The sequence below is a fragment of the Pempheris klunzingeri genome, chromosome 14 (genome assembly GCF_042242105.1).
Source record: "Pempheris klunzingeri isolate RE-2024b chromosome 14, fPemKlu1.hap1, whole genome shotgun sequence".
Lineage (NCBI taxonomy): Eukaryota > Metazoa > Chordata > Actinopteri > Acropomatiformes > Pempheridae > Pempheris > Pempheris klunzingeri.
Window position 1 is genome coordinate 12,297,213 of NC_092025.1, and position 15,112 is coordinate 12,312,324.

The following is a 15,112-nucleotide window of genomic DNA, read 5'->3' on the forward strand; positions in this document are numbered from 1 at the left end:
GAGGAAAAACAACAATGAACACGATGACTGATACGCAGATATCACGACACATTTGAATATATGTCTTTATTGCACAATCATAACTGCAAATCAAATATTTGGTAAAGCAGTGCTTTTGCAAAACCAGCAAAACAACACAAACATAGTGCAACACGCCAGAAAACGGCAATAGAGAAATCCACAAATGATTCTTTTAGACTGAACAAATAAAGCAATCCTGAACTTTACACATAATTGTACAGTCGATGCTATATTTTTGACTGGCCTGGTCATTGCTTGATATTTACATACATAACCTCCAGCAAATACAGATACAACAGTGATTTTGTCCTTGGATTTTTTTTTAGTGCATTAATGACCACTGTTGTGGTAACATATGTACAGCCCAGTGTCCCTTCATTAGTGCAGTCCACCTACAACCATCAGACCAAGTGCCAGCGACAGCAGCAGCAAATTTGTGGAGCCTGCTGTTCCTGATGCTACAACGGGACAGATGACAAGGTAAGGGGAGTGGAAAAGGAAGTCAGAGACGGGTTAAAATCCATTGATTCCCTAAATGCACACCCTGACCCAAAACCTAACCTGTGTGTCTTTGCTATATCAAAGCAGAATTTATTTCTTTAGTATTCTGGCCTTGAATGTCACAATTTAAAACTTTTCCACAACTTTTCTAACGAGGGCTAGCACTAATACAATAAATGATCAATGGATTTTGACTTCATGCACATCAAAGCTGTCAAGAATTCAGCTGCTGCGCTACATCGTTCACGTGTCATGGCTGTAAAGGAACGCCTGACCCCAATGGTATTGTTTTTCCTATAACCAATGCTAACAAAGCAAAGATAGATGGTGTTTAACAAAACAGTCCTCACTCACTACATAAAAGCACAGACAGACAGAGAAATTCCAATACCTGCACCTCCAAGACCTATGACCTCTGAGTGTGACCAGGCCAAGTTAAACTATTCAAAATCCCAATAAATAGAACTGCAGTGTCTATGCATGTTTTAGCCTATTTTCTCATCACGGCAACAATTTTACAAACCATGCTGCTCTGTGTTTGGAATTTAGTTGTACAGTATTTTGTCTAAAAATCTACTGGCACACTCTAAAAATGGATTGAGTTGTAAACTAATAATCTATTACGATGTATACAGTGTTGCTAGTGACACTCAACACGTCTGTAATATTTTTTGTTATTATTCCATTTGATAGGAGTACATTGCTTTTGTGAAAGATGATGCAGTGCTGACTTCTGATATCACACTGAACTTCAACTGCATTACGATATAATTAGAATAGAAATAATAATGCAAGCTTGACCAGAACACTAATGCAGGCATGATGGAGTACACAACATAAGCAAGTTTCAGGGTCTGCTAATTCATTTTCATACTACACATAGATGAATGGAAACTAATGCCTGCTTGCGACAAAAAATACATCAAAAATGGCTGAAAATGGTCATCGCAGATTTTAAACATACATCATTCACAGTAATGGAATGACACTTGTAAATGCACAGTATGGTCCTTTACAATAGTACAAGACAAGATGATTAAGTGTTTCATATAATCAGTGAAGTTGTCAGTGGTTACACTTAAAGTCAAAATATTTCTTTCAACCTTCCTCAATATGAATTATTAAAGCCACTATATGTAGAATTCAATGTAATGATGTAGTTTAGATATATTATATTTAATATTTCAAATAGATTTGGCCCAGGCTGTGCACTGTTAAGTGTTCCAATCATTTGGTTGAAAAAAAAAACAAACAGATCTTACCATGTGAAGACTTTTCTGCAATTGAAAAAGATAAAAAGTGAGATGTTAGACAAATCATCTTAAAGAGATATTCATACCCATGCATACACTGATTTTGTAAATGCACATGCACACCTTTGATGGTGAAAGTGGTCTCCATTCCGGCATGAATGTGGTCAGTCACATGACAGTGGAGCAACCAAGTACCTGGGTTACCAGCCACCATCTCCACAGTTTGGAAAGTCCCGGGGAAGAGGTCAAAGACATCTGCACGGTGCACGCGGTCCGTCTGACACACACCCACACACACACACAAAGGACATACAGGGCAACAAAGGGGAACAAAGAAATAAAGTAAGGGAAATAAGCACTTGAGCCAGAGAAACTTCCTGTGTGAGCACAGAGATGTTTTCAGGCCAAGGTCAATAGTCACTGTGTGAATATGGAGAGATGAGAAATCTTGTCTTATCAGAGAGTGATGCTGTAACTTGTATATAAATAATGTGCACTGTGCTGTTTTTATTCTGAGCTATAATAAGCTTCAGTTGTGTTGGTGAAGGTTACCTTGTAGGTAAAAGTCTCAGCATGGAAGTGAACGGTGTGCATGTCCACTTCGTTGCCCATTCCCAGGAGATACCAGTCAACTTTCTGGCCCTGTGTCATCATCAGTCCATGGAGGTTACCGTACAGCTTACCATTGATCCCTTTAACAGAAACATTCACACATAGAATCAGACACCAGGCATGCAGACACAAGTGTGACAGGAAAACCACAATTTAGACTTCCTGTTGTGCCAGCAGTGGAAAAAAAACCTTGTAGGATCTTTGAAATACTTAAATACTTACTTATACCGGTTATGAATGAGTCATTCTAGATTCAATATTGGATTTAAATTAAGTTAATTTAACTCTGGTTCAACTTTTGCAGGGTTTTGTGTTCTGGTGCTCTATAGCCATAGATTGCATATTTAGATCTTAGGTTAGCAGTTAGTTTCTTGTTTGTTAACACATTTCTATCTTCCCTTTTTATGTTCAGTCTCATCCTCGAGCCTTTCTCTGGCCTCAGGTTTCTCACAGAGACCAATAAATCTCTACTTTAATTCTTTCATGGGTAAGACAGTTTTACTCTCTGTGCCTCCCCCTCTCTCTCTTCTTGTCTCTTACCGTGCATCATGTTACTTTCCTCAAAGTCTTCGTCTGCCTTGAAGGTATCAGGGTCAACACCGAGGTACGTTCTGATGTTGTCGTCCAAGTACCAGGACTGGTTTTCATCATGCACCATAAAGAGCAGAGCAAACTCCTTCTCCACGTCAGCCCTCTGTCTGTCGGGGACCTTATCGGGCTGCAATGTACCAGGCCTGCATATCACCAGAGGCCCCAGGAGACCACTGTACAGATCCTGAACATAAACAAATGAACCCGCTCTGTCACAGACATCTTTAACTCCAACCTAAACATGCAAGTTAACGTTCTTTTAACAGCAACACCAGTAATTGTGTGCTTCCATGTGACTGTTACTGTACACAGGGAATACGTACCCTAATAAAATCAACATTGGAGTAGTAGGCGTAAGAGATGCAGTTGGGATCTGAGACACCTGGTCCAGAGCTTTTAGGAATGTCCCACGTCAACTCGAGAATTAAGCCTGAAGGGGGAAGAACATAAAACATACAAATATCAGTCCTGCTGCTTCTGAGGAGAGGCCAGAGTTCTGTAGCTGCTTTTGGCAAATATGAAAAGTTAGTATTTCTTTTTTTTTTACAAATTTCTTCCTCACCAGGTTTGACGGGAACGTGTGCGCCGCTGGCTTTAACTCCATGCGCGCTAATCGAGTATGGCCGGCTGGCTTTGTTCTTGAATGTGATCACGATCTGCTCTCCTACCTCTGCTTTGATTATTGGACCTGTGGGGGAAAAGAAAGCCCATGTCTTCTTCAGCATTTGTCGTGTAAAAAATTGGCATAAAGAGCAGCTAAGCTTACCAATAATTCCCAAGTGCTGTTGGCTGGGCTGCCGTTTCTTCCGAACTGTGAAGGTGTCATCAGTGTATTCCCGGTACACCACCTTCTTATAGCGCGAGCCAATTCTGTTTTCCCCTTTCTCCACAAATATATTGCCTGGACTGGGAGACATGCGCCAATTTGCTTCCATTAGCAAACAGTAATAAGTTATGCCACTAATCACAGGCTCCGGCTACAACTCTGAAATACATCATCCTGCAATCATCTTACTCACACACCTGTCCTCTGATGTGGTATGGTGCTTCTCCAGCTCCCAGTGTCTCTCAGGTGAGTAGTCCCACTCTATTTCTTCAGCACTAATGAAATATTGCACAATCTTGGTTGGCCTTGTGTGCATGTGCTTCACTTTGCGTTGCGCGCAGGTGTTCACTCTGTACTCCTGTCTCATGCCAGCTGAGTAGTGGTCTGTTACTCTGCAGCTCACCTCAAACACACCTGTCAGGTGAATGAAAAGAGGTCACGTGAATGGATACGTGCATTTGTACTTTAGCTCTCAGCTCAGATTTTATTGGTTTATTTGGGAGGGTTGCACTTCCGATCTCTGATGACATCTAGCTCTCATTTCTATTGAGTTTGAATGCACATATTGTAAACTGCTTTGGACAAAACCATCTGCCAAACAAATGTGATGTAATATACTGTTATGGTAGTGTTGTGACTTGCAAATTGTAGCTAAAAAATAACCCAGTGTCTTATTTGTCTTCTGCGTTGCACTGACTTGTGGTTTCCATGTGCTCTAAATGTCTGCATGTTGGGTTATTATCACACCATTGCTGTGTTCTACGCATTTAGAGTGTGTGTGACTGTGTCCAAAATCACTCACATTTCATGGTGCTGTCTAAATGTATAGTGAGAATTACAGTATCCTAGTGTACAACTGATGGTCACTAACCAAACAATATTTACCACCATCCATTGCTTTGAAATGAGGTAGCTCAGATAGCACAAAACACACAGTCCCTTTCCACGGTGTTTTACTAATTGTTACTATCCATTTGAATGTTTGAGCTCCACTACGCAGAATGATGTGACGTATTTAAGATGGCAAATATACACATATTCATGTATCATGGGAGGAGGTTTTTGCTGGAAAAACTTACACACAAATAGTTAACAAACAGAATATTATTATATGTCTTAAAACATGTGTGGAGGAGATTTTTGAAGATTACATTCAGTAAGGCCTACCACTTTTCTTTTGTTGATCTTTGATCTTTTTATTACAGAAATAACCACACATCTTAAGGACGCAAGGACTGCACTTTACAAGTCATTCAACTGTAAAATTCCACAAACAACCAATTTTTTGTCCATTTTTCTTAAACTTAAAAATGTGATACTTAAGTAAATAAAAATATCATATCAGCATATCCCAAAATACTTTAAATAGTATAAATAATCCACATTGTTTTTCCTGTTAGCATTGTTTCCTGTTTCCTGTTTCCAAGTGTGGGGAGAGGTCTGCATGGCACAGGAAAACAAGGTTATCGGAGCATGTTTGTAGAGAACCTGTCTCTAAGTACGCATGAACTCTGGCAATATGTGTGAGAGAAAAACAATGTGGTTTTCGAGTGGCAGCTCTGTGTATTTGTGAACGTGTGTGTGTGTGTGTGTGTGTGTGTGTGCGAGTGTGTGTAACTAACCGGGAGTGTTTGGCTGCATGGCTACAGAAGCAGTGGTATGTGGGAACAGGCTGATAGTGTCGCGCGTTGTGCTCTGCTTCTTGAAGGTGTTCCCCTCGAAATAAACGCCGTGGATGTCCACCTCTGTTCCTAGCCCAAAGGTGTACCACTTAACTTTGTCCCCGGCACACATGTCCAGCCCGGGCAGGTTCCCATACATGAATCCATTTACGGCTGAAATGAGCAGATTTAAACAGAAAAATTGCAGTGCAAAGAAATACCCAAAATGGTATTCAAAATTTGGTCAAATGGTATGTGAGCTACGATCATTACCAAACATTTATATCAAATATAGACAGTAAAGTAAAACTGCACAATGGTTACCATGCATTTTATTGCTCTCCTCGAAGTCCTCGTCGTCTGGATTTGTCTTATTGTTGCCAAACATCTTGATGTTCTCCTCCAAATACCAGCTCATGTTTTCATCCATGACAGAAAACAGAAGGAAGAACTCCTTATCCACACCATTCTGTTAAACAGTGTGCACACAGGAACAGGAGGTTCACCTCTTACATGCACCTTTGAACATGTTCTCATCTGATCTATCTTATCTGCAAGGGCCTAATTTCCTGACAAGGATCATTAAAGTTTCATTCAAGCAATCTAATCCCAATAGCACTGAGACAATTATTTGATTCATCGACTGGAAGAATTTAATGAGGTTGTTAACAGAGGAGAGACAAACATTTACTGGTTAAAGCCTTAAAAATGTGAGGCTTTTCTGTATAGGTCTGTGTGAGACTGGATCATAAAGCCACACCTGGGTTGCGTTCACTCCCAGCGTTTCTTTCTTGCACACGAGCAGAGGCCCCACTAATCCAGAGTTGGTGTCCTCGGCAGGATCAGTGGCGGAGTAGTACAGGTAGGGGATACAGGAAGAATCAGATGAGGACGGACCTTCTAGCACCTGCCAGGTGTAGGTGAAGTTCTCGCCTGGACCAACGTGGGAGCCTGGCTTGTCAACACCTACAGTATTGCACACAAAGAACTGAAATAATCAGATGTCCTGTCCTGTCCTGTTGTTCATCCGTGGAGCTGCTCTTGGCTGTGTAACTTGTATGTGTGGCAGTGAAACTTGCATGCTTCCTCACCATCCTCATAGCTGCTTCCCTGGAAGTGCTTGTCGTAGTGCAGGCCATGAGGCTGGATGCTGTAGTTTCCATCAGCTTTATTCAAGAAAGTCACCCTGAGAGTGTCTCCTTCCTCTGCCCTCAGGACGGGGCCTGGATACATACAAAAGAACATTGTGACTAAAACAAGAAGTGATCTCAGGTGAACGACTAGACACCATTGTGCCACTCTGATATTTCTGCCAAATCTGAAACCTACCCAAGATTCCTAAATGTTGAGAATCTGGTGTTGGTGGCTTTGTGGTGGTGAAGGTATTGTCTGTGTACTCTTTGTATATCACTTTCTGGTAGCGCCCTCCGAGCCTTCCACCATCTCTGCCAAAAAACACCTCTGATGCACTATGAGAGGTGGGTATGGGAGGCAGGATATGAAACAAACAAATAGTCAGTGATTTGGGGTCAAAATAAATATGTGTCCAAGAAGAAGCTGCAGTATTTGATATCTTACTACAGAAAAAGTAAACAGAGCAAATAGCTGTCCAGTCAGAGGTGGGTTTACTGTGTCAGGTCAGGGAACAATAACAAAGACACAAAAACAATGGAGCCACTGCATCAGTATCCACACCATTTACTCTAGACACCACAGAGCTGCCTCACCACAGGAACAATCGGCTCACGTGTAGGCAACATTATTCAGAGGCTCTGCAAAGCTTTAAAGGGATAGTTCACCCTTTCACTAGCCCATGATTCTCTTCAGAGTAAGTTACCACTCTTCCTTTTTTCACCAAAACTGCTCCACTCACGATGACTATAAAATATAGGGATTATTCTAAGACATTTGATGGATATCTAATGGGTTTATTACAATTGTAAAAAATAAAAAAATCTGTTCCTGTTATCCAAATTTCATAGTTTGACATATTGATAGTTTGTTAAAAACGTGCAAATTTAAGGATCCTAGGTTATCTAAACATTACAGGAACAGGATTGTAAATTGTAAAAGGACCAAAACAGATAGCAGTAAAACAACACATGTGGGCAGACTGACTATGATCAACAGACCAGGGTAGGCAACAGAATAAGATAAATGGACATGATCCCTGATAACCTTCTTAGTTGGGAGAAAACTGGCATGAAACCACAATGGCCGAACTCATTGTGTTTGGCAGTGAGCTTGTTTTGAATAAAATTGGGCTAAATAATCATTAGGTTGGATACAGAAGCAAGTCAGTCATAATATGAAAAGGTGTCGGCCCACCTGTCGGGCTCAGTGAGGGATACATCATTAATCAGATCTTTTCCTGAGGGAGCATAGCTCCACAGCACTTTCTCTGCTGCCAGGTAGTAATTCCTCACAACAGCGTCAGTCACTGTAGAGCTGGCCTCACTGCCACATATCTTCACCTCATAAAAGGCCTGCATTCCAGCTGGAAAAGATAAACAGACACAAAGGCAAACATTGTACAGAATATAATTCATACATATAAAATCAAAACCTGTTGTGAAGCTGCACTAGAAATCTTAAGTCTAAAGGGTCAGATTTAAAATGAGACATATATAAAAGAGCAAGTAAACCTGTAAACCTACCAAAAACCTGTAAAACTACCTAAGGTGTTTGCATAGTAAGTATATTTATATGTCACTTTAAAGCCATAGAGATATGAAAAGGCCATTCCGGAAAGCCAGACGTGATATAAAGGAAAGGCATTTCACATTGTCAGCATTATTTATAGTGTGCTGAGCACATTATGCCTCATTCAGTTTCATGTTCACTAGACTTTGGACAGCCTTGAAATACAAGTTCTGACATGTTGAGAGAAGAAACACAAGCTGTGTTAACATCAAAATAACAAGGGTGTACCTCACAAAAATGTATTCCATCCTGTCAGCTACTCTGCAGTAAAGTCTCAGAGCAAAGAGGAGACACAGAGGTCAAAGGTCAGGTGCCCTACCCTGCAAGTGGTCATTAACCTGGCAGGTCAGCAGCCACTTTCCCTTTGCTTTCGGGACCATCTCAGCTGTGGCAAATGTGGCAGGGAACAGGCTGAGGACGTCGGTACGGTGGCCGCGGTCCAGGAGAGTATTCCCGTGGAAAAAGGCAGTGTGAATGTCCACCTCGTTGCCCATGCCAAATAAATGCCAGGCTACCGGACGGTGCTGGCATAACTCGATTCCGGGCAAGTTACCAAACATGTACCCATTTATAGCTGTCACAGAGAAAAACACAAACAGGGGTTAGAGGAAAGGACAAATTTACCTTTTTTAGTGAGTAGTGACTAACAAAACAGAGAGGAATTTTAAGAATGCAAGGGCAAAAGGATGCAGGGGTGGTGGCAAAGAAAGAAAACTGAGGTGAGTATTATTGAATCTTGTGAAGAAGTTCATTATAAAATAAGTAATGTAGTTTTTTGTAGACTTTACTGCAAGAGTGTAAGAGTTAACGAGTTACTTATTATTTATTTGTCATTAACAATAAATTTGAAAGAAATAAGAAAGACTCATCTCTCACCATGCATCAGGTTTGACTCCTCAAAGTCTGGGTCTTCTGGGACGACTCCTGCTGGATCAGAGCAGTTCTGAATGTTGTCCTCCAGGTACCAACTCAGGTTTTCGTCCACCACGTTGAACATCAGGAAGACATCTTGGTCCACATCGTTTCGGGCGGACTCTACAACAGACTCTGGCTTTGTCTGACCCTGGACTGGACCGTTCGTCTCCTTCAAGATCCCTGCGCTCATATAGAAAGTGGAGGGAATCTGTATACATCTCTCCCTGGTGATTTCCTGCCATCTTTTGTTTAGTTTCTTTGGCAGCATTTTATTGTAGTCATTAAGGGCTTAAGGTTGGGCGGTGTTCGTTTAACTGACTTTTTTAAAATGGGCGGGGAGAAGCCCTTGGGGCTCGCAACTTTAATCACAGGGCGTTCTTATGAATTCAATTTGATGTAATGTGGCGTAAAGATAATGCATACAGAGAGGTAGTCCAACAGGAAATATGCAGACACATTATATTATATTTCTTCTGATGTGAAATCAATAAGGTTATGTATCTTCATACCTTTCTTGCAGGTGAGCAGAGCCCCGATAAGTCCTGAGGCGATGTCCCTGGGGGCATCCAAGTGAGAGTGGTAGACCCAGGTCAGGCAGTTGGCATCGTCATCTGTGGGGGCAAATTCTGGTCTGACCTCCCAGCGGTAGGTGTAGCTCCCTCCCGGAGGAACAGAGTCATCCCTCTTCAACTTGTTTGATGTCCCATCTGGATAGAGCGCCCCTGGTAGACAAACACAAGATGTTTATGCTGAGATGATTCTCTTTCCTCCGAGGTTTATGTTACTTTAGTACTTTAGTTAGTAGAAAAGAACGACATGGTCTTAACACTATGGCCTTAACAAGCACAATTCCACCTTAAGTCAGTGCTGTGGAAAATATTATGCAGGAAAAAAACTGTTTGTCAACTGCAAATCACATCCGTTGCTGGAGGTTTCCCAAATTGAGGTCATATCCACTTCCTCTAAAGGTCTTATCTCTGTTAAGCTTTCAGGCACATTAAATATGTGTGATGTTTAAACATATCACCTCAGTCTTAGTGAGAGATATCATGGACACACTGACCTCACGGCACTCAATTTGCACTCATCATATGACAAAGTTTAACATAGAATTAGCTGATTTTATCTTTTGAGATGTTGACACCAGTCCCTCTTCCTCCTCTACCCCCACGTCTGTCTGTTCCTGCACAAGGAATTGTTTATAAAAACCTAGTTGGCCACTTAACAGAACTGTTCTCTCTGAGCCACACACACATTGATGTAAGTCCTTTTATAAACCATGTTGCTTTTACTAGGGAAAACAAAGTTTCTGTTTCAGTTTTAGTTCATGTAAAGCCAAAGATTCCAGAGGCAGGATGCGTCTCCACAAATGAGTGGGGGATGGAGGCTTGTTGCGTAACAAAGAACCGCAATGGTGTGAATACTTAGGAGACACATCTAACAGGAGGATTTCAATTGTGCTGCACCATTTTCTGCACTCTTAAACCAGTCTAACTCGCCTCTTTTAGTCCGTGTAATGCTTTTCTTTTTTGTCTGCTAGTATCCTGTTATCAGACTCAGTCTGGCACTGAAGCCGAGGAGCGGGACATGCCAAGATGCAAAACTTTCAGACTAGAATTACACAAAGCCACAGCTGTTGGTTAAAGAAATCAGACACAAGACCTCATATAGTGTCCCGCTGTTTTGAAGTTATGCCAAAAACTTTGAAGAGTGTCCAATGAGGCAAGTCTCTTGATAATGGCTCCTTTACGGCATTCTGTTATATATAAAAAAACAATGTTACATTTTTTCCAAGAGAAACAAGCCATGTTCTGACAAAAACACTCACTTAAAAGAATCTATCTAAGACATCTGTAGTGGTATCCCCATTGCTATCGTTCTTGAAACCCCCATTAGTAAACCCACATGTTTCATGTATGGAACTGTGTCATGCTTACTGTTATTACAGCAAATACTGGGTACCATCTTCTATGACCAGCTGTCCCTTCTATCTGAGGGATATCAAACTGATTTTGCGTGTCTTTCTGTGCGTACATACAGTATGTGTGTTTCTGTGTGCACCTCCAGTACATGTATAATGTGATACTATACCCTCAGCATTCTTATCATAGAAAACTCCATGGGGATGCATGGTGTAGTTCCTGGTTGCAAAGTTCTTGAGGTGGACAACAATGACGTCATCAACCTCAGCTCGCAGTATGGGCCCCAGGAAGCCCAACGACACTGGTCGGGGGGCCAGGCGGCTGTACGTAGCATCTGTATACTCTCGGAACATGGCCTTCTTGTAAACACTGCCAATACGGTGGGGTTCTCTCTCCAGGAATACAGATGCATGTCTGAGGTAAGAAGACACAGAGAGGGAGATACAGACAGAGCAGTGGTTACACACAAGGAGGAGAGTGGGTGGGGGAGGAGAGGAGAAAGACATAGCTACTGCTCCCACTTTGTTGTGCATTTCTTAAGGTCAAGGTCTGTCATTATAAGCAATACAGGATGTGCTGTTTAATCTCCCTATCATGCTACATGCACAAATAAGTGTAAGGAACATTAAAGCACAAATAAGCAATCGACTAAAGATATTTGTGACTGTCTTTATACAAATGAGAAGGAAAAACAGAACATCCACTATATGGAAACACCATGACAACAGAGCAAGTGGCCAGTTGCTATCAAAATACAACCTGTATGACTGTAACCCTCTAAACAACTGTAGGTAATTAATCAGAAAAATAGTAACCAGTACAAAAAGTACCAAAGTGCAAATATGGGGAAAAGTGTGATGCCATTGTAGCGCACTGTAAGATTTCACAAAAGGCTCTGATTTATCTTTGAGATTGTTTAACTGTAGTTGTAGATGTGATGCAACAGAACAAATTGCATCTGGTTGCAGCTTTGTAACAATTAGACTTGTCATTATTATGATTACACGCTTCTGTGGGCTGATAACCAGTTACTGGAGCTGTGGCGAAGACAGTTTGCTTCTGTATATCCAGCTCACGCCCAAAGCAACAGGGAGGGCGAAAAGCGTTACGTGTACTAGATCCACAAGTGGGTTGCACTGATAACGGAGCAGTTAGTCTGATAAAAAGCACCTGATCAGAGCAATTTAGTGCAAATCTGTAACCTCCACCTCTCATAAATTCATCAACATTAAACTGGATTTTATGTATGAAACATAATGTAAGCAGGTTTATTCCAATATTGATGAGTTTTGAGACAATCATCTTTATGTTGCTATCTATCTACCCTTGTTATTGAAATGCCATTAACTGCATCACAATTATTATAAAACACACTACATCTTGGTTTTCCATTGACTGTTATTACTTTTTTTTTTCATCTAATCTAGCTCTAATCTAATTAGTAGAAATGGACTTCCTATGGATTCAATTGTCAATAAAATAGGAACAAGTAGGCATTATGACATCTGAGGATTATTGTTTAATATGTGCTAAATTACTTAATCTGAGCACAACCAGTGTTGTGTTTTTACATGACTGCATCTTATTTGCCATTGAAGTCAGGAAACTCCAGCATTATGCAAGACTGCAACTACTGTGAATCATCATCGCATAAGTCACATCTCAGTCAACTGCTGAAGCATCACTATGAACACGGTCAAATAAAAGCTATCAGGTTCCCTGTTAACTAAGAGATCAGCCATGGTCAGCTATCTGAACAGAGAAAGATGAGGTTAACAGTATTATTTGTGGTCTGAGGCAAGTACATTAAAGGGTCATAGTCAAAATGAGGAAGTGTTCAGTAGTCCTCTTACATCTTTATGCTTTCTTTACATCTATGTAGCCTAATAATCACAGTTCTAGTGCTGTGATATAGACATTTCTCTGATTGATATGAGAGTCTCCTGTCTGTGTTTTTCTTGTTTTCCTGTTTTGGTCAGTGTAGCACACAGCAAAAGAAGGCTCTAACCTAATGATCTCAGGACAGTTATTCACTCGAGGACTGTCATCTTCCTGTGGAGGTCTAGACGCTGTCACACCCTGGCGAGATGACATACTGGACAACTTTTGACCTAGAACTTTTTTTGTTTTTTGTAATCTGAATTGGTCATCTGCAGGGGTTTTCAATTGAGATCTAAAAGTAATCTTAACACGTATGTGAATTTCATATGAGGTGGATCAGAAAATGAGTAGATTATAGCATTACTTTAATTTCCCTCGTCATCTGTAAACCTACATACTTTTAAAGCAACTTTAACTATCACAACTCACTCATCATTTTCGACGTCCTTCCCGTTAAGGAGGTTTTTTCCACCGGGCGCGTAATCCCACGAGTCCTCAACGATCCCCACGTAGTAAACTCTCTCCCGGCTGCGCCCCCCCTCCGCACCGGAGGGGAGAAGAAACAACAACCCGGTCGCAAACAGCCCCAAAGTCCGTGCCATGTTCGGATGATCGCTCCGTTTGGGTGTCCAGCTGGGTTTCTGGTTCAAGAGGAACAAGTGGAAACCTCCGCTGACTCCTCCATGCAAGTGCACACTGCGCGCCGGGACTGCAGCACTTATGAAACTCTGCAAAGGGAAAACAGTTGGTCTATTGAGCCGGAGGGCAGCGCCGGTGTGACCGCCTCCTGTGGTGTCAGGCGTGCACGGATAATAACCACTCAGTGCCCTCGCGTTAATTATTGTAAGACGTTATTGACATCATCTCCTGGGAAATTAGGGTAATTGTTCTACTTATGCTCAAATGCAGACTCAAGCGCCTTGGGTCGCCTGAATGGGCTGTCAATTTTCCAGAGGTGACGAGTAAGCAAGTTAGTCAGCTGGTATACGTGTGAGGTTATTTTGATATTTGTGGAAGCTATTTGTTTTAATGATGGGCTGGTTTTTATGAGACAATCACAGAATTACAAGTGATTTTCACGCTCCTAAACCGAATTAAATCATGGTTTCAATATTACGGTTCCACTGATGATTTACCCTGCGAGCTAGAAAGCCTGATCATAGTATAGACTATGTGTGTGTGTGTGTGGGGGGGGTCTCTCAATTCATTTTTGAATGATAGTTTCACACTGAATATTCTGCTTGTATTATTACTTACTTTCCTCAATTTAAGGGGAGAAACACACAAATGGCCCAGAATATTTAAACTGATGCACCGTGGCCTGAAAAACTCTAAACTTTGTACACTCTGTTGTAACTAGTAGACAGACACTGTCAGTGCATGGACAGATATGCTGTCTGTTATCAGCACTGGATACACAACCTTATAACTGAAATACTGTAAATTATTAATTAGTTTTTACTGAATAAAGCCCAACAGCTCAAATACAGGCATTTTATAACAAGTTGACAACAGATTAACAACAGGTTAACCACAGCAATTTGTTAATGATTCATATATGAATGTTGATAATCTATAAGTAGATCGATACATGCTTGTAGGTTTCACACTTTCTAATAAGTTAAGTAAATAAGTGTATTTTGGTCTGCACAATGTTTGGGTGTTGTCCTGAATAATATAGCAGCTGCCAGAGGAATTTTTCTCACATATGATGATTGACCATGAATAAAGCAATTAGTTACAGTTTACAAATCATTCCTAAGTGGTAGTCTTAATGTCCCTGTAAACATTTTTGTGGAAACAAAATAGATTCACATAGAAAGTTAGTGAACATTTTGAAAGCTAATTCATCCCTGCATCTATCAACCTGAAGCTTTTTGTCAGTCTGTGCATCAAAGGGTTGAGGCTGACACCTGCTGACCAACTCTGAGCAGTACAGCTGTAGACATGAAGGTGGGTGAACTGATGCCTTCACCTTCACATACCAGATGAGGGACATGTTGATAATACACAAACAGCACAACCGTATCCCACTCACTCTGGTCTCTCGATCCCCTCATTTGGTTATAGCTGAGTGTGATCCTTGAGATTCCTATTTCTGATAATCCCCACAAATCTCTCAGTACAATCTGCACTGCAAGCACAGCAGTGATTTGCTGTAAAAACAAATGCATTTGCATGCAATGCATTTTCTACGGGAAAATAAGGTCCTTAAAGCAGCAGGGC

At 41.2% G+C, this 15,112-nt stretch overlaps 1 protein-coding gene across 1 annotated transcript; it reads right to left on the reverse strand.

The window, feature by feature from the left end:
• Positions 1–269: 269 nt before the first annotated feature.
• Positions 270–13,498, reverse strand: hephl1b (hephaestin-like 1b). The gene is made up of 20 exons (XM_070843349.1): positions 13,316–13,498; positions 11,175–11,419; positions 9,593–9,805; positions 9,045–9,263; positions 8,488–8,742; positions 7,794–7,962; positions 6,795–6,934; positions 6,557–6,688; positions 6,226–6,431; positions 5,790–5,934; positions 5,427–5,639; positions 4,002–4,218; positions 3,745–3,884; positions 3,541–3,666; positions 3,302–3,408; positions 2,928–3,162; positions 2,328–2,467; positions 1,899–2,052; positions 1,785–1,799; positions 270–479 (listed from the first exon to the last, which is right to left on the reverse strand). The coding sequence occupies exons 1-20, from the start codon at positions 13,486–13,488 to the stop codon at positions 400–402; spliced, it is 3,324 nt and encodes a 1,107-aa protein (XP_070699450.1). The 5' UTR covers positions 13,489–13,498; the 3' UTR covers positions 270–399.
• Positions 13,499–15,112: the final 1,614 nt, after the last annotated feature.

Bases quoted from the DNA above. Each gene is read 5' to 3' on its own strand.
- hephl1b (XM_070843349.1), bottom strand. From the start codon at position 13,488: ATGGCACGGACTTTGGGGCTGTTTGCGACCGGGTTGTTGTTTCTTCTC. The intron at 5,640-5,789 runs GTAACCATTGTG...TGCTCATTTCAG, and splicing joins GGAGAGCAATAAAATGCATG to CCGTAAATGGATTCATGTAT. The intron at 3,163-3,301 runs GTACGTATTCCC...GTTTATGTTCAG, and splicing joins CCAATGTTGATTTTATTAGG to GATCTGTACAGTGGTCTCCT.